Source organism: Spermophilus citellus (assembly GCF_964194105.1).
Source record: "Spermophilus citellus genome assembly, chromosome: 4".
Taxonomy (NCBI): Eukaryota; Metazoa; Chordata; class Mammalia; order Rodentia; family Sciuridae; genus Spermophilus; species Spermophilus citellus.
The window spans coordinates 29,615,722-29,637,047 of record NC_138185.1 but is presented as its reverse complement, the minus strand read 5'-3'; the positions used below and the strand labels follow the sequence as shown (position 1 = coordinate 29,637,047).

At 38.0% G+C, this 21,326-nt stretch overlaps 1 protein-coding gene across 2 annotated transcripts in view; it reads right to left on the bottom strand.

Moving 5' to 3' along the window:
* ATRN (attractin) overlaps positions 1–21,326 on the bottom strand; it is a 144,180-nt gene that overhangs the window by 22,303 nt on the left and 100,551 nt on the right. For both annotated transcript variants that reach the window (XM_081289210.1, XM_081289209.1), the window contains exons 20-24: positions 20,723–20,816; positions 18,884–18,936; positions 14,662–14,756; positions 11,494–11,572; positions 9,678–9,835 (exon numbers count right to left, since the gene is read on the bottom strand). In XM_081289210.1, coding sequence (XP_081145336.1) covers positions 9,678–9,835; positions 11,494–11,572; positions 14,662–14,756; positions 18,884–18,936; positions 20,723–20,816 — 479 coding nt within the window. The remainder of the gene's footprint in view (positions 1–9,677; positions 9,836–11,493; positions 11,573–14,661; positions 14,757–18,883; positions 18,937–20,722; positions 20,817–21,326) is intronic.

Genomic DNA, 21,326 nt, shown 5'->3' with positions numbered 1-21,326 from the left:
TGCTATACCACTGAGCTATATCCTTAGGACTAATCAGAAACTTCTTGAGTGTCAATTTGGGATTTCAGATTTTCAGAATAGAGTTATACCTAAACCTGTACTATTCTAGGTAAAACAACTACTAAACAAGGAGAGTACCTATCTCACTACAGCCAATACGTATGATAGAAATCAGGAAAGTCAATGATTAGCATCTTGTTTTCCTAAGCCCACCACACCCTATCCCCACCTCATTTTTCTTTTGCAGTACCAGGGACTGAATCCAGAGCTTCAAGTATGCTAGGCAAAGTACTCTATCACTGAATCACATCCCCACACCTCTTGCACTCTTTTCACAGCCTGTCTGACAACTATAGAAGGGAGACTTCTGCTGTTGGCTTTTTTTGCTATCCTTATTTGCTTTTTCACATTCCACAAATAAAGTTCAAAAACTACATACTTGAGCTTCAGATACACAGGATTATGGAATCTCAAGTTTTTGTGTCCTCCCTCTAGCAACCATTGATAATCAGAAATACAAAGTAATATAGATTTCCTATAATATAATAAAGAAAAACCTACTTTCTATTCTTTTCCTTCATTTTTACAATAATCAGTCCCAAACAACAAGGGTCCTTAAATGAAGAAAAGCTATAGAACATGGGTCACGGTCCTCACCTTTTCTAGTAAAGAAGGTTCGCCTCCTTCTTTACTAGAAACTGAACCAAGTTAGCACTTTACTGAGCACTACACCCCCAGCTCTTTCTATTTTTTATTTTGGGACAGGAAGGTCTTGCTAAGTTGCCCAGGCTGGCCTCAAATTTGTAATCTTCCTGCTTTAGCCTTTCAAGAAGCTGGAATTACAAGTATGTGTTACCATGTCCAGCTAAGCTTTTTAATAAGATTGGAAGACAACTAGACAAACAAGGTCAATCAATATTGGTGAATGAAGATTCCAGATTAAACACATAAAGAGGGAGAAGAAAACAGATTCCGATTCCTCCCAGATCTGTTTACATTTGACTGTTATAAAACAGTGGCATACCCATAGTGCTTACACTTAAAGAATAATTGATGAACTAATTTTACACATTGCTAGGTACACAAAACTGTGGGTGCTAATGGTAGCCTTTCAGATACAGTCTAAGAAACATAAATTATATTTGTGCCCCTGTTTCAACAAGCTGATTCCAACTCAACTTTCACCAAGATGCTTGCTTATGGCATGTTTGCCCCAAGAGTCTCTGGATGTGTCAGACTAATTCTAAGAAACTCAGAAGCCCAGCTAACCTCAGGGATTTGAGCAAAATACAGGGGATCTGCACTTCCCACACACTAATTCTGTGTTCCATCAAACAAAAGTCTTTAGTGTGCTGTAGTCCTATCCTTGACACCAGGTAGTCAGGCACCAGAGAGCCTCCCTGCCTATCTGCAGTGGGTTGTCTAAGTCCTTTAGGTTCCAGCACTATCACTCCCTCCGTTACCCAGTCGCCAATGGGAACTGGCTCACTCTGTTCTAGGATCTCTCAGTACCTGATTGACTTCCCTTTCAGGACATGAGAAAGTCTACCTTCTGCTATGACTGAACATGGAGATCCTGGAGAAGTTCCTATATGGTTCATTTCGAAGACACCAATTCCTGCCTTTTTTTTTTTGTACTGGGGATGGAACCCCAGGCTGATCCACACTGAGCTACATCTCTAGCCCTATTTATTTTTTATTTTGTTACAGGGTCTTTCTAAGTCACGCAGGCTCAGACTGACCTTGAATTTGTAATCCTTGTTCCTCAGGCTCCCAAGTATCTAGAATTATAGTTACTTGGGTTTTTATTGATATTTCTTCATCTATCCATTTTAGGCAATTTAGGTGGACAGCCTCTCCACTCCCTCCAGTAAAAGTTATATCACTGCTTAGAGCCAATGTCAGTACTCTGGTGTTTTTATTCTGAGGGTGATGCTGAGGGAAAGATGTCAGCACACAGGAAGTGGATAGAAAACCTCTAGAAATAGGGAAAGCATGTGCCTGTCATCCACAAACAGCTGCTGGAGCAAGAGGCAATTCAAACATGGTCCTCTGGGATCACTTTCCCAGGCCTCACAGACCCGAGGGAAGAGTCAAAACAGTGAAAAAAAAAAAGAGTGAAACAGCCAAAGATACAAGTGAAAAGCAGGAGAAGAGATGATGAATTAGAAGGATGATGAATTCGTCTCAATGATGAAAGCCACAGGGCAGGAAAAGAACCTTTTAAATATAAAACATAGAAAGACTCAAACTTTAACACACACACACACACACACACACACACACACACAATAAATAAATAAATAAATAAATACATACATACATACATACATACATACATACCCTAAGTAAATAAATAAATAAATGTGTAACTAGAATTACTCAGAATAGGTGAAAACAACCCAGATATCCTTTGATAACAGATAAATGGATAAACAAATGTGCACAGATATTCCATGGACTCTCATTCAGCTTTAAGAAGAAATGAAATAGTGAAACATTCTAAACAAGAACTTTGAAAGAAGCCAGTCATGAAGGACCACACACTATACCATTAAATTTATATGATATGTCCAGAATAGACAAATATCGATCAGGAAGAACAGGTAGGTGATTGCCAGAGAAAGAGACTTAGGGAGGGTTTTCTAACAGGCTTCTTCTGGAAGTAATAAAAATATTCTAAAAGCAACTGTGGCTACAGAGCTCTGGGAATCTACTAAACTACACAGAACTATTCACTTTACCTGGAAAAGTTGTATAGGAAGTCTAATTCAATAAAGCTGTTACTTTAAAAAGTGTATTTGAAGGAACAAAAGTCTCACACACCCCTTGGCACAGCCATCTTGTTAGCACCCAGAAGCACCCCTGTAAAATGTAAATGGGCACCCAGATCTCCTAACAAATCTGGGTTGCCTTCCCTGGTGGACTCTGGCCTCTTAGATGAAATGCTCAGCACGGAGAGGGCTTTAATGTTAGTTCCACTTTACAATAACAACCACTGTTGCAGGGTGAGTGACGAGCCAGAACTCAGCCCCCTCCACCCACCTCCTCACTGCACACACAACGCCTGCCTGTCCCTTCTCTGTCTTGAACACCTACCCTTCCACACTGCGGGCACTTCAGAAGCCGCTGAGCCCCTGCTCACTGGGCAAACAACTAAGAAAGCTCTCAGAAAGACCAGGCTGAGGGAAAGGACCTCACCCACAGGAACCACTGGCCAGAAAAGGCACCCCTGGCCCCAACACACCCACCACTTTCCTACACACAGGTCTTTTCAGTCTGAGTATTTGGGGTTTTGAAAAAAATTTTTTAAACTGCATCTACAAAGATTTTATAGTTTGTTCCAAATTCCCTCAGCAGTTATAGGTTTTGATCTGTTCCTAATTATGGAAAAGAACCCCGATCAGTCCAGAGTGAAGGAACTGAAGTTTGGCATCACCATTTATAAAGCACTAATGTTGACATGAATTTCCGAGTCAAGAATTAGATTTCCTTTGCTTTAAAAACTGAGACTCAAAGGCACAAAGTCTTCACCTGCACTGAAAGTCATACTGAAACTGAAGCGAACGACCTAAAGCTGCACCAGTGAGACATTTCCCCACTCTCTTGCTTAAATAAGTCTCCACATTTTCATGGACTTGAAACTGTTGCTGAGGGGGAGGGAGAGAGAGAGGGAATGTGCATGTGAGTGTGTATGCACATGCAAACAATTAAGTGCTGTTTTACACCTAGAAAAGCTACAGCTCTGGGGAAAGTAGAGCAATAACAAGCCTCTTGTTGAAAACACAACATGTCCACCCAAGAGGACATGGCTCAGTCGTCCACACAGCGCACAGCTAGACTGTCCCCTGTGCAGACAGCCAGCTTCGACTGTACTCTGGCAAGCACTGAACACATGATGCCAGAGGTCTAGTCACACTGTTTGTAATCACTGCAGTCATTTGAACCAGAGAGCAAAGGCCATGTTTCCCAGAGAACTTACCTGAATTTAAGGACAGCTTAGCTGACTCAATGGTGAGCAGCCATCATTTGTTTTTGCAAGTGTGGATCTTACTCAAGTCAACAGCCCAGGCCAGGGAAGGAGCACCCAAACATGGGAGGAAATCAACATCTCTTTGATTCTTAAACTTAAAATTATTACCTTCCAAAGCAAGTGTGGGGAAGATCTCCTTCTAGAAGGACAGCTCTAACACCATGTCAGGGACTTCAGAGGGTGGAGCAACAGACCACTGGGAAAAAAAAAACTAGAGCTGGCATTGGCCACGGCAGGGCTACCTCCACACAAGAGCTGCTTCTGTGCATGAGCCCTCTTTCCCACCGAGGAAAACATCCGTGGCGCAAGACAAGATTTTCACTAAGACTGAAAAATGCTGATCATTTCCAGCTACAACAACACAGCCTGCTGTTCCAGTGGAGCTGGACTATGACGATGTCAGTAAGAAAACAATCTCAACTTTAAACAGGTTAATCAGTCTTCTTACTAGATCCCAAATCAAGGAAGTTACACAAAGATAATCCAACAAATGTGCGTGATCCATAACTCGATAGTGTCAAATATTACTGAATTGAAGGTGTATCCGAGGCCTGGGGACATGGCTCAGTTGTAGAGTGTGCTTAGCATGCCTGAGGACCTAGCTTCAATCCTCAGCACAGGAAGGACTGGAAAGGGAAAGGGAAATGAAAAGAGAAAGGCAAAGACAAAGGGGAAGGAAAAGGGAGGAAATTTTACTGATGGAGTGTAGAGCTCAACCTACCTGAGATCAGAGAAGCAGTCTGAAACCCGCTAGTGCTAGTCCAAATGCAGTACAGGGCGTGGAGGTTTCAAGAGGTCCCCCCTAAAGATTCTCACCCTGTGTATTCTTTTCCTGAGTGGCTGGGCCTGACCTAAGCTGATGAGCCATTTTAAAAGGTTTGGCAGTCAGAACCAGAAGGCATCAGAGAAATCTGAAGGTTTAGCATTCATATTCAGTATTAAGTGCGTGTATACACATATACATATACACACTTAAAGTCTCAATTTTTTATTTTCAAATGTTACATAAATAGAATCTTCCAGTATGAGAATTTCTAAGATGTTTTTTCTTCAGACAGCAAAATAGCCTCAGGATTTATATCCTCAGTTGTGTATAATAGTTCATTTCTTTTCACTACTGCATATTATCGCACTGTGTGTATTATTATTCCAGTGTATATGCAGCCTAACTTATTGAGCCAATCACCTGTTGAAGCATATTTGGGTTGTTTCCAATTCTTGTCTATTATGAATAAATCTATAAAATATTGCTGTACTGGTGCTATAAACACTAATGACCAGGTATTTGTGTGACCACTGCTTTTCACATCTCTATCATAAATGCCCAGGAACACAACTAGTGGGTTATCTAGTAAGTATGGATTTAGTTTTAGAAGAAAATGCCCAAGTATTCTCCAGACTGGTTGGACCACTAATAGATTCCTGCCAACAAAACATGAGTAATCCTTGTTCTCTCCAGGACTGGCTTTTCACTTTTTAATTTTAGCCATTTCAGTAGATATGTAGTGATTCTTCACTGTGGTTTTAAAGTGCATGTCTCTAATGGTTATCAGTGCTAAACATCTTTACATGTGATTCTTTTTTAAAAAATATTTTTAGAGTAGATGAACACAATACCTTTATTTTATTTTTATGTGGTGTTGAGGATCGAACCCAGTGCCTCACATGTGTTAGGCAAGTATTCTACCAACTGAGCTATAACCCCAGCCCTACATGTGATTCTTTGCCATACAAATATATCCTCTTGGGTAAAATATCTCATGGAGTTGGTTTGCCTATTTGCTTCTTCCTGTCCTTTCCATCTCACCTTCCTTGCTTCCTTCCTCCCTTTCCTTTTCTTTCTTTCCCCTTTCTTCTCTCCTCTTTCTCTGTCTGTTTTTTGTTTTTGTTTTTTTGGTGCTGTAGTTCAAATCCAAGACCTGGCACATGCTAAGTAAATGCTCTACACCGAGCCATGCCCCAACCCCTGGTTTGTCCATTTTCTAATTGAACTATTTCTTTACTGGTTTTTATATTTTCAGATTCTTGGGATTAGGTACAGGGTGCTCCATCACTGAGCTATGTCCCCAAACCTTTTTATTTATGCACTAATTTATCAACGTTAGGCTTGAACTTGTGATCCTTATATTTGAATCTCCCAAGTACCTGGGATTACAAATGTGCATCACTGCACTTGGCTTACTTTTTCAGATACATGATTTGCAAATATTTTCTCCCAGTATATAGCTTTTTTTTCCTCCCATTTTCCTAACAAGATTTTTGACAAAACCAAAAAATTTGGCTTTTATATCCAATATACTCATTTTTCATGTTATGGATCATATTTGGGGGATCAAATCTAAAAACTTTTTACCAAGCTCTAGAAGGAAAAGACTTTCTTGTACATTTTTTTCTAACTATTTTATGGTTTTATGTTTTACCTTTAAATCTTTGATCTACATTGAGCTAACTTTTGTATAAAATGTGGGGTTTATGTTGAAGTTTGTTTCTTTGCCTATGGTTGTCCAAATGCACCAGCCCTATCTGTTGAAAGGCTTTTTTTTTTTTTCCATGCATTTGCTTTTGCATCCTTACTAAAAATCAGATAAACAGGTTTATATGCTTCTATATCTGGGTTCTATAGATCAGCCTGTGCCACTGATTGGACTGACTGTCTAAAAGCAGCCACAATATCTTGGTTACTATACCCAAACAATAAGTCTTAACATGAAGTACAATGATCCTCACATTTTATTCTTCCTTTTCAAAACTGTTAGAGCCATTCTAGAACTTTTGTCTTTTCACATACTTTTATGATATGGAGGTTCAGATCTCCAAAAACATTTTGTGGTTAAAAAAAATTTATTTTTTTTAAAGAGAAGGTCTCACTCTTTCCCAGCCTCTAGAATGGCTGGAACTACATGAGGCATTTTTAGACATTTTTAAGTGTACGATTCAGTAGCAATAATTACATTAATAATTTTGTTTAAAAAAAAAACTATAACCTACTTTCAAATCTTTCATCACCCCAAAAAGAAATTTTAATTATCTTGAAAAGGTAACTTACAATTGCCCTTTTCCACCAGCCAATGATAACTTCTTATCTACTGCATGTCTGTACTGATTTTTGTACTCTAGGTACCTCATGAGAGTGGAGTCACACAACATTTGTCCTTTGTGACTGTCTTATTACACTTGCCATAATGTTTTTGTGGTTCACCCAGGTTATAGTATGTATCAGAATTTCATTACCTTTTCTTTTTTCTTAGGGATGCTGAGGATTGAACCCATAGCCTGTGTAAGGCTAAGCACTTGTTCTACTACTGAGCTACACTCCTAGCCCCTTCCCTTTCTCAAGTCTAAATAATAATTAATTGTACATATATACACATACCACACTTTGTGAATCAATTTATTTGTTGATGGACATTTAGACAGTTTCATCTTTTGGCTATTGGGAATAATGCTATTATAAACACTGGTATACAAAAAGGGTTATGTAAGCATAGATGTTGCAAAGATTACATAAGAGGACAGTGTTAATAGGTTTATTTCAATGCTTTTGAAAACACATGAAATAAATTAATTTCTACAGAAAAATACCAAATGTAATTCAAGTAGAAAGAGGACATCCAGAACATCCTACAGAAGTTGATTTACTTGAAAATTCGAGGTAAGCTTTGGCAATTTACTGACATATCTCAAAATAAAAAGTAAAAAGGGCTGGAAGTATAACTCATGGGTTAAGTATCCTTTGGTTCAATTGAAGTATCAAAAAGTAAAAGAAGTGATTCAATACCAAAAAGAAAAAAAAAAAAACCTCCTCAAATAAAATGCTAGAATCAAATGATCTCAAGAAGTGAATATTCAGGTAATCCTAATCTGGCTTCTCTTCCAGAGCTAAGGAAAAAAGAAAACTCCTCAGGTTATAATTATTAAACATTAATTTAACCTTGACATCAAAACTGTAACAAGGACATTCTTACTCATGAAATTGATGCAAAATTCTAACCAAGATATTAGCAAACTGAACCCAGTGATGTGTAAAATAAGGAAACTATATTTCATGCCCAATTGGGCTTATGTCAGGAATGTAAATGATTTCCAGGCCCTAGTTCCTGCAACAGGGTGACTGGCAGTTCTGTTCACTTAGAAAGAAAGAGCGACAAGTTGCAGCTAAGAGCATGAGAGCAATTAAGTGTCCAGTGCAGGGAACTTGTAAATATTCCAGTTGAGATGTCTAGCAGCACCCAAGGATCCTGCTGTGCAGTCCACCTATAGCTGGGCTGCAGATGGCACTGAGAATCCCCAGCACAGACATGGCATAAGTCCTAAAGTGGGAGAGAATTACCCAGGGAAGCTGGGTGCAACAAAGAGAGAAGAGGACCAGTGTTTAAAGAAGAGGACTCCCTAAAGAGGCTGGCCCAAGAAAAAGGGAAAGAAAGGAACAGGGAGGCAAGAAGGAAAGTGACTCAAGTCAGACAATGAGAAAGAAAAGGGGCCCAAAGAATTCAGTCACTCAGATGCCGTGTGACAGGGAAGAAGCCAGACTGCTGGGGGATGATAAATGAATAGAGATGAGAAACAGAAATAGAGATTGTGGCCCTTGCTTACAAAAAGACTGGCTGAGGAGAGAAGCAGAGAGTGTGCAGGAGCCAAGGGAGAAGCAGATCAGAGATGGGCACATGTGCAGACCACCGGACAGGAGGGTGGTGAGCAACAGAGAGGTGAGCAAAAACAAACAGCGTTCCCGTTCTCCACATGCCAGAAAGGAAAAGATGAACTGTCCTTCAGTCACAGCCCTAAGGCATGAAGATACAACCACCACAAGCAGCTCCAAACCCATCCCAGGCAACTGCACCACTTGCTTCCAACACTGATAAAGCCCCAGCCCCTGTCCAGCAACCACGCTTCCAGGGCTAAAGGCAAACTGTTCCTTCCATGTCAACCCATCCCTGACCTCCACATTGACCCCAAAATGAAGGAGGCAAGAGCAGGGAGTACTAAGGCCAGGGCTTGGGGAACATGATCATGGAAAGCTCAAATGGGGCCATGAGTGTTGGACAGGAGGAAGGGCCCTGTGAATGAGGCCACGGACAGCAACACAGACACTTAGCACTACCCTTTTGGTCATATCCACAAAGAACTCGAGACTTGGGGAGGCCCTACAATCTGCACAGGAGCCACAAGTCAAATCCACATCTGTCCTACTGCAAGGCCTGTGCTCTCACACCCCACTACCCCCTGCCTTCTACAACCACCCCTCCTGCTTTAAACCCTAATTACAGTTTGGGAAACTTTTCCAACATCATTTCCCCCACTCTGGCTGTTATTGGTTAGAGGTGTGTCTGCTTCCTTTACACTTACATCGTTCATTCCAGAACTGAAGCTCTTTGGCCCCAGGCTCTCTCATGGAAGTGATTAATGAAGAAATGAATACATGTGTAATCACCAAATGTGCTATGTGCCAACTTGCTTCCAAAGGGCCTCTAAATGTCCCTCACAAGGGATACATGATGTCCAAGGCACTCCTTAGCTATAGTTCTTACAAACGCAAAGCAACACTGTCCATTTTGTTTATCACAAGTTCCACATTACTGAATCTAGTCTCCACTGAAGAGATTTCACCATCATTGCATACCTGAGACCAAAAAGCATATCTTACCTGAATTTTGATGGGCCAGGTGAAATTACTGACATAAACAAAGAAAGTGATATTTGGGTGGTTTCGAAAATCAAACTTTTCATTAGAGAAACTGTCTTTGTACTCCTTAATGTTGGTTTTTGAAACAACAGGCATCTCTTCTCCAGCCTGGGTTCCAGCTATTAAGGAGAAAATAATGAAAATTAGGGACTTTTTTGGCAAGAGGTGGGGGATAGAATTTGCTCTTGATAATAATAATAGTATTTACTGAATAATCATAAAGTCCTAGGAATAACATTTATAGATTCTATCTCCCTTAATCCTGAAAACAATCTCATTATCCGTATTTAAAGATTAAGAAACCAAGGTTCCAAGAAAATAAGTAATTTGCCTCAGGCTGATTGGCCAGCAAGGAGTGTAGGTGGGATTTGAGGCTGGGCAGGCTGATTCATAATCCTGTGCCCCAAATCAGAATGGTTTTGACCAGGAACCCCCTACCACCTACCAACCCTGAAACTGTGAAATTACAGACACTAGCAGAGTCCTATTAACACATGCTATCACTCAATCTGCAACAATGCCTCAATTCCTTTGCATTTCCCTTTAACATCTATGTGGCAACGTTCCAGGCATATGTACCAGGAAGACTGGTTCAATCCTCACTTTCTAACCAGCAGTGGCCTCAAGTCTCCACAAGGAATTAGATGCTCAAGGTGATGCCTTCTGCTACCAGTTTCCAGTATAGTTAAGTCCCCCATCCTCCTGTAACTCATTTGTTCCCAGATGGTTTTTCCTCATTCCAGATTCTCCCTTAGCCAGGAACTCGAGTGTGAATAAAGACTCACAAAACGCACTCCTTTCCATGTTGAGTTAAACTGTGGGACTACAGCCCCACCTGTCATGTTTTCATTGAGATGGTCACTGAAAATCTTTTAAGCCCTAATAAACCCCCAAATGACAGCAAAGATTATATTTTTATATTATATTATACCAGTCTGATTAGTTTTTGTGTGGTCAAAAACAAGAGTATTGTAACAGCAGAGACGTTGACAAAACTGAGCTACCATTCTGTGACAACTGCCCATGTTCAAGCATTACATTGAGTACTTCCTTTATCATCTCATGTAATTCCTGCAATACTCTACATGGCAAGGTGTTTTTACTGTCCCATTTCCTACACAAGGAAAGTGGCTCAGAAAGCTACTTTCAACAGCACAGTGCAAGTAAATAATAGGCAGAATTGAACTCAGCTCTATTTGTCAAGTTATCATGTTATGCAGTGGTAATGTGTCCTAACCACTACATCAGGGTCATCAAATCTTTAGTAAATCATATTTAAGGCAAACCAGATAGCAAAAGCTATGCTTTCAGAGTTTGGTTTAATTCCCAATGTATGGTTCTCTGTACCTATTAAAATCTCATTTTATTTAAACATTTCCATTTCTTGAAACTGAATCACTGATATTTTTCCCCTCTGAGTCATGGATCTGGATGTTGAGGACAGTGGCAGAGCAGTGACCACTGCAAGGGTATGAGTGGTGGTGATGGGGGGAGGGGGAAGCCACCTACTGAGCCTGAGCCATGGTAGGTGATGGCAGCTCTCACTTCATTTAATCTACACTGTTCTAGGAGGTAAATGTTGCTATGCTCACTTTACTGATGAACAATCCAGAGAGGGATTTGGACACTTGATCAAGGTCTCATGGATAGTATGCGCCAAAACTGGGTTTTAAAAAAATCCATCTGTCTGTCTCCAGAGCCTCTTTTCCCAACTCCTATGTTACAGTTCTCTACCCACAACCTCCACTCACAGTGTGTTTGCTAGGTGTGTCTTTACCTGAGAAGCTGGCAGCCCAGGTGATATTGAGGTTGAAGTTTTTGGAGGCATTGATGAACATGTCCAGATCCCTGTTTTGCTGATGAGAGGTATAAATAAATAGATATATAATTCTACTATTCTTGACTTTCTCAACTACAGAATATTTTACAATGTTTCAAGAGAAATTTGTGCTTATAGAAGAGTTATAAAAATTCCTAAGCAATTTTCCTCAATATAAACAACATACCCCATATAAAATTTCATTTCCCTTCCAGAAAAGAACATGGCATTCAATGCTTCTTTCAGATGCCTAACTGGATGAAAAAGTTCATTTTTAGAAGGGACTTTTAAAATATGTTCTAAAATATGTTCTCATATGTCGAGAACAATAATTTATACCTTCTGACCTATGTCAGAGGAGCAAGATTCCTCAGGATCCTCTGGACAGCTGTTTCCAAATATCTGGAGCTCCCTCTTACTAGGAAATACATGACCCAGTGCCTCAGTTTCAATGTATTTATTTATAACTTAACCCATGTCTAAATTCATAAATTATAATACAGTGCAAAATTTCTCCTATATGGAAATGGTCTTAAAAATCAGTATAAAACTGAAGCATACTAAACAATAATTTAATTATATTCATTCATGATATTATAACATTTTTCTTTTACTAAAAATATTATTTCAAGACAAATATGAATGAGTAAACTTTCTTAACTTTGACAAACATCTTTACCCCTTAATAGATTCAGCATTTCAAGGGGCAGCCTAATTCATTTTGATTCTTAGTTTTAAATACTGAAAAACTTATCTATGAGGAATGTTGATGCAGATGGAAGAAGACATTGCTTGCTGTGCTACATAAATTCTAATACTAATTTCTAGTTTTCACTGAAACTTGACTAGTAAACTTCTCAGTCAGGGTCAATTCTTTCTGCAATCTCATTAGATGTTATATCTTACATTTTATACATTCTTAATTTTAAAAGATACTAAAACGGGTTAGAAAATTAAGGATGATGTTGTCTTAATATTTATTATAACACAAAACTAGAACAATGGAAATATATGCATATAATAATTTTTAAAATGTAATCTCCAAATAAGAGGTTTCTCTCACAAAGTAGTTACTTTTTCACTTATTGGGAAAACCTCACCTCCTGTTGCTGACATCAATTGTTTCTTTCCATGATAAGGATCAAAAAAACTCAAAACCCTTGTGTTTTTATAAAAGAGAACATATACATTTGGATATTTCTATTAAATATTCTGATATAACATAATAGGGAAATGCAAAGAGGTTTGGCTTGACAAACTTTGACTGTCAAGGTCTCTTTCCACTTTATTTATTTAGAAGTATTACGAATAATCTTCCATATTTATTTTTTAAAAATCAAATTTACATCATCAATTGTATCGTAAAAGGCTATGAGCATTTCTACCACTTGCTTATAAATATTAGGCAATAATAAATTTCATGTGTACCAGTTTTGCTGTAACTTTGTCCTAAAATGTTTTTTAAAAATTCCAGGTAATACAGTAACTTAAATGACACACCTACACAGTTTTTCCAAAATGTCTTCATTTGTAGTCAGTTATTACTTTTACTTAAAGGCCATTCACTGTTCTTCTTTTCATATTTTTATAATTTTTTTTTTTAGTTGTCAATGGATCTTTATTTATTTATATATGGTGTGAGACTCGAACCCAATGCCTCACACATACTAGGAAGTGCTCTTCCCCTGAGCTACAACCCCAGCCATTGTTTTCATATTTTGAGATGGGGCCTTGCTACATTGCCCAGGATGGCCTGGAACACAATATTCTCCTGCATCAGTCTCCTGAGTAGCTGGAACAACAGGAATACGCCATCTTGACCAACAGTCATTCACTCATCTTAATTTTATCATTGAAATGGAATATTTAAAACAAATCTTACTTTCACTTAATAGTAAATATACCATACTATGGACTTTGTTCTGCATTTTTGTTTTTGAAATTAGTTATTAGTGATAACATGTTAAAAAAAAAAAAGGAATACACATTTGTTTACAGTCACATTGTTTTCCATGTGTTACTTGTCACATTTATTGTGGCAGGATTTGTGATGGCAAATGGCTTTAGGTATGTCAGTGAGAAGAAACTTCCAAGGAATGACCTAAATAACTTAAGATCAAGTTTAATAAAATTTTCCCAAAGTATTAGAATGGGTATGGACTTTAGAGAGTTCATTAACAATACCACAGTTCAGTGGTAAAAGCTCATGCTTAGTAGGAACTGGCCCTGGATTCAAGCCCCAGCATGAAAAGATGAAGCAAGAAATTGTACAGATGCATCTTCATGTTCTAGAAGGTTTGCTTTTAAATGTTATGCTGTGTTGGCTCCTTTCTATCGATAGGTAATGTCTTTGGGCAGGATAGACTTGCACATTTCAAATAGTTGTTTTAAACCATGTGAATTACTTTCTGGCCAACTTCTTATTGGACCAACTAAACTTTTTTCTGTTTTACCTCCCAATGAGGCTTAGAATTCCTTCTAGAAACAGAAGTATCACCTAGCACCCCCTGTGCTGTCTGCTTATTCTTGCACCATGGTGTTAACGGATTTCAATCGGGATTTTATTTTCCTGTTTTGGATCCAGTACTTTTCTACTGCTGAGCTACAGCCCCAGCCTTTTATTTTATTTTTTATTTTCACACAGGGTATCACTAAGTTTCTGAGGCTGCCCTTGGACTTGTGATCCTCTGGTCTAGCCTCCCAAGAAGCTTAGATTACAGGTGTGAGCCACCATCCAAGTCAGCAATTTTTTACAACTGATTTTTTTAAGCCCCAGTCCCTTCTGTGAGTAAGTCTGGGCTCTGCTATCTGCTCCCTAATGATGGCGCTCCCTTTGCAGTCTCCTCTGTCTGGGGCTGTGATGAGCAGAAATACTAAGTGTGTGTGGTGTGAATGTCAGTCTGTGTATCAGGTTCTGGTAAATCTTATAACACTACTGCTCTTACTTTCTGGATGGAAAGGAGATAAAATGTCAACTCTAAATTTTTTTTTCCTGCACTTCTAAACATGCTATATACTGTACTCTACTCTGAAACTACTGTTAAAGCAGTACTTTTAGACAGGATGACCAAGAAAAAAAATCCTAACAAATTCAAAATAAAATGAGTCAACTTTTAAAAATCTTACTTCATCAGGAGTAGCTACAAAATTGATGGCTGTGTAATAGCGATCATCTTCCTGGGAGAGGCTAAAAGTGAACTGATAGTCAATGAGAAGAGTATCTATGGAGAGAAAGAAATGCACATTTAAAATTAAAATAGAGCAAAAAAGAACAATTTGCTCAAGACACAGATTGCTGTTCTGAAAAACTCAATAGCCAAACTCTGACTTACCCATATCCAGGTTTTTCAAAGGAAACCAAGTCCTTCAGCAGCATCATTTTATTTGAGTTATCCATCAAACCCTCTTTATATAATGACCCTAGATGAGATTTGGCTTCAGCCTAACTCACTCACAAATGTAATTGAACATTTGTATGTGCTAAATTTTGCTTATGGATACAAAGACATAAGTTAATGGTGTGAAAGAAACTAAAACTCCATGGAAAATAGTTGCTTCCAGGTCTGGGCAAGGAATATGTGCCCTGGATATTTTGTTGCAAAAGAGAAGAAAGCACTCAGAGACTAATGTGATATAGTTCAAAAAGAGTTTAATGCCCCAAACTGGTAATGTAATTTAAAAAATTTTAACAACTGAAACTTTATTTAATAATGGGCAAAGAACTTGAACAGCCATTTCTCCAAAGAAGATACACAAATGGCCAATAAGCAGATGAAAAGATACTGAATAACACTGATCATTGGGAAAATGCAAATCAAAACCAAAATGTGATTACATCTCATCCCATTAGGATGGCTGCTATGAAAAACAAAAAACAAAAAAACCCAAAAACAAAACAAACAAAAAACCCCAGAAAATTACAAGTACTGGGGAGTGAAATTGGAATGCTCGTGCATTGCTGATGAGAGTAAAAAACGGTGCAGTTGCTGTAGAAAAAAGTGCAGGGATTCCTCAAAAAAAATTAAACACAGTGCCAGCCTTGACTTCTATTTTTAGCTCTATATCCATAGATTTAACCATGTAATTTCTGTGGGATTTCAAAGATAACCCAAATCCTAGAATTCTTCCTTCATTTCTTCAATCAGTCTCTATCTCTATCTCTCTGAAAAGCATGATAAGATGTTGGCTCAGCGGTACAGTGCTTACCTACACGTGCGAGGTCCTGGGTTCGATTCTCAGTACCACATAAAAAAAATAAATAAAATAAAGGTATTGTGTCCAACTACAACTAAAAAAATAAATATATAAAAAAAAGAAAAAAGATGTGAAGGGAGGAAAAGAAAACTGAGAGAACGGTTCTAAAGCCCTCAGTTAATAAGTGGTAATGGTCAGGAAGGTGGTATGTAAACAGACTTTAATATGGTGTCACTGGAAGATTATTGGTGATCTGGCCAGGGAAGAAACAAAAATCCAAATGTATTAGGTCATAGAAAGAAAAATGAGAGTCAATGAAATTAAAAACAAACAACAAAGAACACTTCATAACAAAATGGTTTCAATATTGCTAAAAATAAGAAACCCTGCCTTTTCTTTGGGTTTACTGGAATAGACAATAAGATGACACTTTCTAATAAGAATTTTGAATTTCTTATTCATTCTATAGGGCAGGTATTAGCATTACATGAGAAAATTTAATTTCAAAGGAAGATAGAAACTTCCCCAAGTTGGTAATAGATATGAATTCAAGTTTGCTTGAATAAAAGCAAAGTTATACTCTAAAAAAAATTAAGCACAGCATTACAAATGATGTAGCAGTTGCATTTCTGGATACACACCCAAAAGGACTAAAAGCAAGGTCTCACATGGATATTTGTTTACCATGTTCATAGCAGCATTATTCACTATAGCCAAAAGATGGAAACAAGCCATGCTCACTAAGGAATAGATAAGCAAAATATGGAATGTACAATCAGATATTATTCAGCCATAAAAAGAAAAGGAAGCCTTACATACATTATAACATAGATGAACCATGAAGATCTCACATCAACTGTAAGAAGTCAGCCCCAAAAAGATAAATACTATGTTTCTACTTAGAGAAGATACCCAGAGAGGTCAAATTCATAGAAACAGAAAAGGACTGGTGGTGACTGGTATCAGGGGGGAGGAGGAAATGGAGAGTTGTTGTTTATTTTTTAACTGTTTCAGAAACTGCCAAATGGCTTTCCAAAATGGCTGTACCACTTACATTCAATAAGCAATACATGAAGGTTCCTATTCTTCAACACCCTTGCTGAAATATGGTACTAGCTTTTCTTCTCTCCAATGAGAAATAGATTCTAATGTGCATGATTACAAAAATTTCACTGATATGTCTCTGCTTCCAAATTTCAACCTTTAAGAAATAATTATAGGTCTGGGGTTGTTGCTAAGTGGTAGAGCACTTGTCTAGTACATGTGAGGCACCAGGTTCAATCCTCTCCACCACATAAAATAAATAAATAAAGGTATTGTGTCCATCTACAATTTAAAAAATATTTTTTTTAAAAAAAGAAATGAGGGGTCTGGGGTGTGGCTCAGCGGTAGAGCACTCGCCTAGCATGTGCGAGGTTCTGGGTTCAATCCTCAGCAACACATAAAAATAAATAAATAAAATAAAGATATTGTGTCCAACTAAAAAAAAATAAATATTAAAAAAAAAAAAAGAAATGAGGGCTGGGGTTGTGACTTAGAAGTACAGTGCTCACCTAGCATGCATGAGGCACTGGGTTCAATCCTCAGCACCACATACAAATAAAATAAAGATGCATGGTAGTATCTCTACTTTTTTGTATTTGCTAAGAGTTGCTTTGTGGCATATTATATGGTCTATTTTAGAGAAGGATCCATGTGTACTGAGAAGAAAGTGTATCTGGTTGATGCAGGTTGAAATATTCTGTAGGTGTCAGTTAAGTCTAAGTTATTGATTGTATTATTGATTTCTATAGTTTCTTTATTCAACTTTTGTTTGGAGAGAAGTGTGTTAAAGTCACCCAAGATTATTGTGTTGTGGTCAATTTGACTCTTGAAGTTGAGAAGAATTTGTTTGATGGACATAGCTGCAACATTGTTTGGGGCATATATATTTATGATTATTATGTCTTGTTGGTGTATAGTTCCCTTGAGCAGTATGTAAAACCAAATGCCAAACATTTTCTCTAATATAAGGAGGCTGATTCATAGTGGGGTAGGGAGGGGAGGCATGGGAGGAATAGATGAATTCTAGATAGGGTAGAGGAATGGGAGGGAAAGGAAGGGGGCAGGGGGTTAGCAAGGAGATGAAATGTGATAGACATCATTATCCAAAGTACATGTATAAAGACACGAATTGTTGTCAACATACTTTATTACAATCAGAGATATGAAAAATTGTGCTGTATATAATAATTGTGCTGTATAATAAGAATTGTAATGCATTCCACTGTCATTTATTTTTTAAAAATAAAAAAACAAATAAAATAAAGATATTGTATCCACCTATAACTAAAAAATAAATATTAAAAAATGACTAGTTCTGCAGTTTCAATGATATCAAAGGATACTATCCACAATGATCTGAAATGATTATTAAAATATTCCAACCCTTTTCCAGTCTGGTAAGGCCAGATTTGCAAATATTTTCTCTAGCCTATGGCTTGATTTTGATTTGTTTTGAATGGTGTTTGTTTAAATAGAAGCCTGAAATTTGGATAAAGTCTCATTAATTAACTTTTTCTTTATGAATTATGACATTAGAGCTATTCAATCCAACAGAGCAGATATGTTAGCTCCTTTTTCTGGATCCACAATCTGGTATACCAGATTGTATACCAGATATTGTGGATTGCCACAGGGGGAAAAAAATCCATCTATCCATAAATGGTCACCTTGCCAGATTCACATTTCACTCTAAGATAATCATGTGATGTTTTATTTTAAAAACTTGTTCCTAAAGAAGTAGTTAACACAAATCAGCTCCAGAAAGAATGATGAAATTTCATCTATATTTTAAGAATTCTGTTTATTATCGATATTCTCAGATATGAAATGTTAGATATCCTCAACCAGGTGGTTGCAAATGAAGTAAGGTTTTGAGAACATAAACAAGGAAATCCAGGGGTGCATGACTCTGTATTGGCCTCTGCTATCTTCTACAAACATTACCATAAACGTGGCCACTTAAAAATAGCTTAAAATAGGCAAACCCACCAAGTCAGGGGACAATTGCATGGTGGTAGCGCTTACCATTCTCAAACCATGTTGTAGAAAATAATGGAGTTTTACAGAACTACTACTCCTTTTAGAAATTAAGAATTACAAAAATACTTACAATAACACGTTCCTTTGAGAGGATTTCCCTGGTATCGATTTTCTACCTCACATCTAGGAGGAAAAAAATGTAATTATTTTTTCTGTTATTTAATATGGAATCTACATTCATTTTTAAATCAAGACCACAACCAGTTTTGAGTCCTGATAATTACAGTCTTCACCATTATTTATATCAGATGGATTAAGAGGAGTGTGCCTGAATTTTCATACAGATTGCCCATCAGTTCCACCACCACTATATAAAAACAATGAATAAACATTTGCCAAGGCACAGGAGATAAATCCAAATGTCATAAACCTAGATCCTATTTATTATAATGAAAAGCACATTTTCACATTCCTGTGAACTTCCTGTTCTTCTAAAAATGCAACTAAAACATTTTTCAAATATTCATTTCTTTCCTGTACTCCCTCGGTAAACTGACCCTGTTCTTTACACCCAAATGAGAGAAAACCAAATACCAAGGATCACTTAAAAAATAACTAACACTCTTAAACAAGTACTGGCTAGCCTGGAGAGAATATAATTTCCTCTTAAAATGAATATTAATTTCTCCTTAGATGTCATTTACAAACTCAACGAAACCCATCTCCCTCTCCACAAAGCCAACTAGCAAGCAAAGCAGCTATGAAGTTCACAGGAAGGAGGGAGAGCTGCGGGAAACACTTTTCCCAGTTCAAATGAGCCAGGGATGCTGCCCTTTCATCCAGGGAGATGACAGGCATTTGTCTCTATCTACAACTTCTAGAAGACTCTTGAAAGTCCTCCACTGCATGCCACATCATGTCTTTGCTGTTTCCCCCAATAGAGGGCAACAGTGACTAATTTTGCTCTCACATTTTTCTGTGAAAAGGAACCTAGATCTGAAATTTAAATTTAATCTTTGATTAGACTTTTCTTAACATATTGGCTTTGGGGAAGCATGAAATTGACAACCATGTAAATTTATATAAACTATAATATAATCTATAAAGTGTACATAGACCAATTCCCTGCTGAATAATATCCATGTTACTGGTGACATTCTTTAAGGACAATGAAGTTTGCCAATGATGATGTATCTGCATATATCAGCTCAAGATTTTCACACTAAACACATCTCTCTTAAGTCTCTTCCTGAGAGAGTGGATAAGCCTGGCTATATGTTTCATGAGGTTTTCTACTATAGCAGATAGGAATATGTTAATTGGGGAAAATCTCTCTTGTTGCAACTCTCCAGGATACTAAAAACAATTACTGCTACTTCCCCTATTGGGAGATGGGGAAACTGAGTCTCGGCATGGTTCTGTGATCTGCCTCAAAAGATTCTGCTCAATGGAAGCACAGCCAGGTCTGAAACCCAATGCTGTTTGACGTTAAGCCGCATCCTTATGGACAGAGACTTGAAGCCTTCCCCTTGAAGATGATAAACACACTTCACCAAAAGAAGGGCACACACCTGGGATGTGTGCAAGGCAAGAGAATCATCCACTATCAGAGAAACAAAATGCCAAAGAAACACAAAGAAGCACTGGTTCAACACCAGTTCTTCCAACTCCATCCCTCAGAAAAAGTGCAAATTTCTAATGGTAGCTGCTAAGTTAAAGGATTAGCAATCCAGGAAATGTCAGTATCAAACACTTTTTAAAAAATGTGAATTAAAGAGTCTCTTAAGAATTGCTACTGAAAATCCCTAAGCTTGGGGGTTGACTTGTCAGAAGCAGAAAGGGCAAAATTTCAAACTAATCTCTGGAGGGATCACTCAGAATCCATGGCAACAAAGCACAGGGAAGGGGCAGCTCCCCAGGCTAGCTTCCTAGCCCCTGCGCCATCTCTGGTGGTAGAACAGATACTCACAGCTGGCATTCATCTCCCTTGACGCCCTTGGTGGTACAGAAGCACTTGCCCGTGTTGGTATTGCACAGTGAGGCATGCCCATTGCACTTACATGCTGGAGAAAAGGAAAAAGCACACAGGATACATCTGGCTTACTATCAGAGACTTTTCCCAAAACAAATAATTTTATCTGAATTGGGATTGTAGGAAGTCACACTAAAAAAAAGAATATTTAGTAAGTAAGATTTACAATTTTCAAGTAATGATTTATCTCTAATAATGTAAAGGAAACATTAAAGGAATTCAAGCAAAAGGATAATAAGAAAGATAAAGCTGGTTCCCACCACTAGCTGAGGCAATCTCTATTTTGACCTTAAAACTGACACTCTTTCTCAGTATTATGATTCTTTCATTTGTTCAGTGAATATTTATAATGCATTTCCAGCAAGCTGGGTACTGGGTCCCTTCCCCCATGGAGATGCTCAGGTTGCTGATTGCCTCCTAGGAGGAGGTTGGCCAGACTGTCCTCTGCCTTAGCAGATGAGTGTTCTCCAAGAGAGCCACATGTTAAAACCCTCAGGGGCTCAGAAGTGAGGGACCCCGATGGCAAGGGTAGCATTTAAGA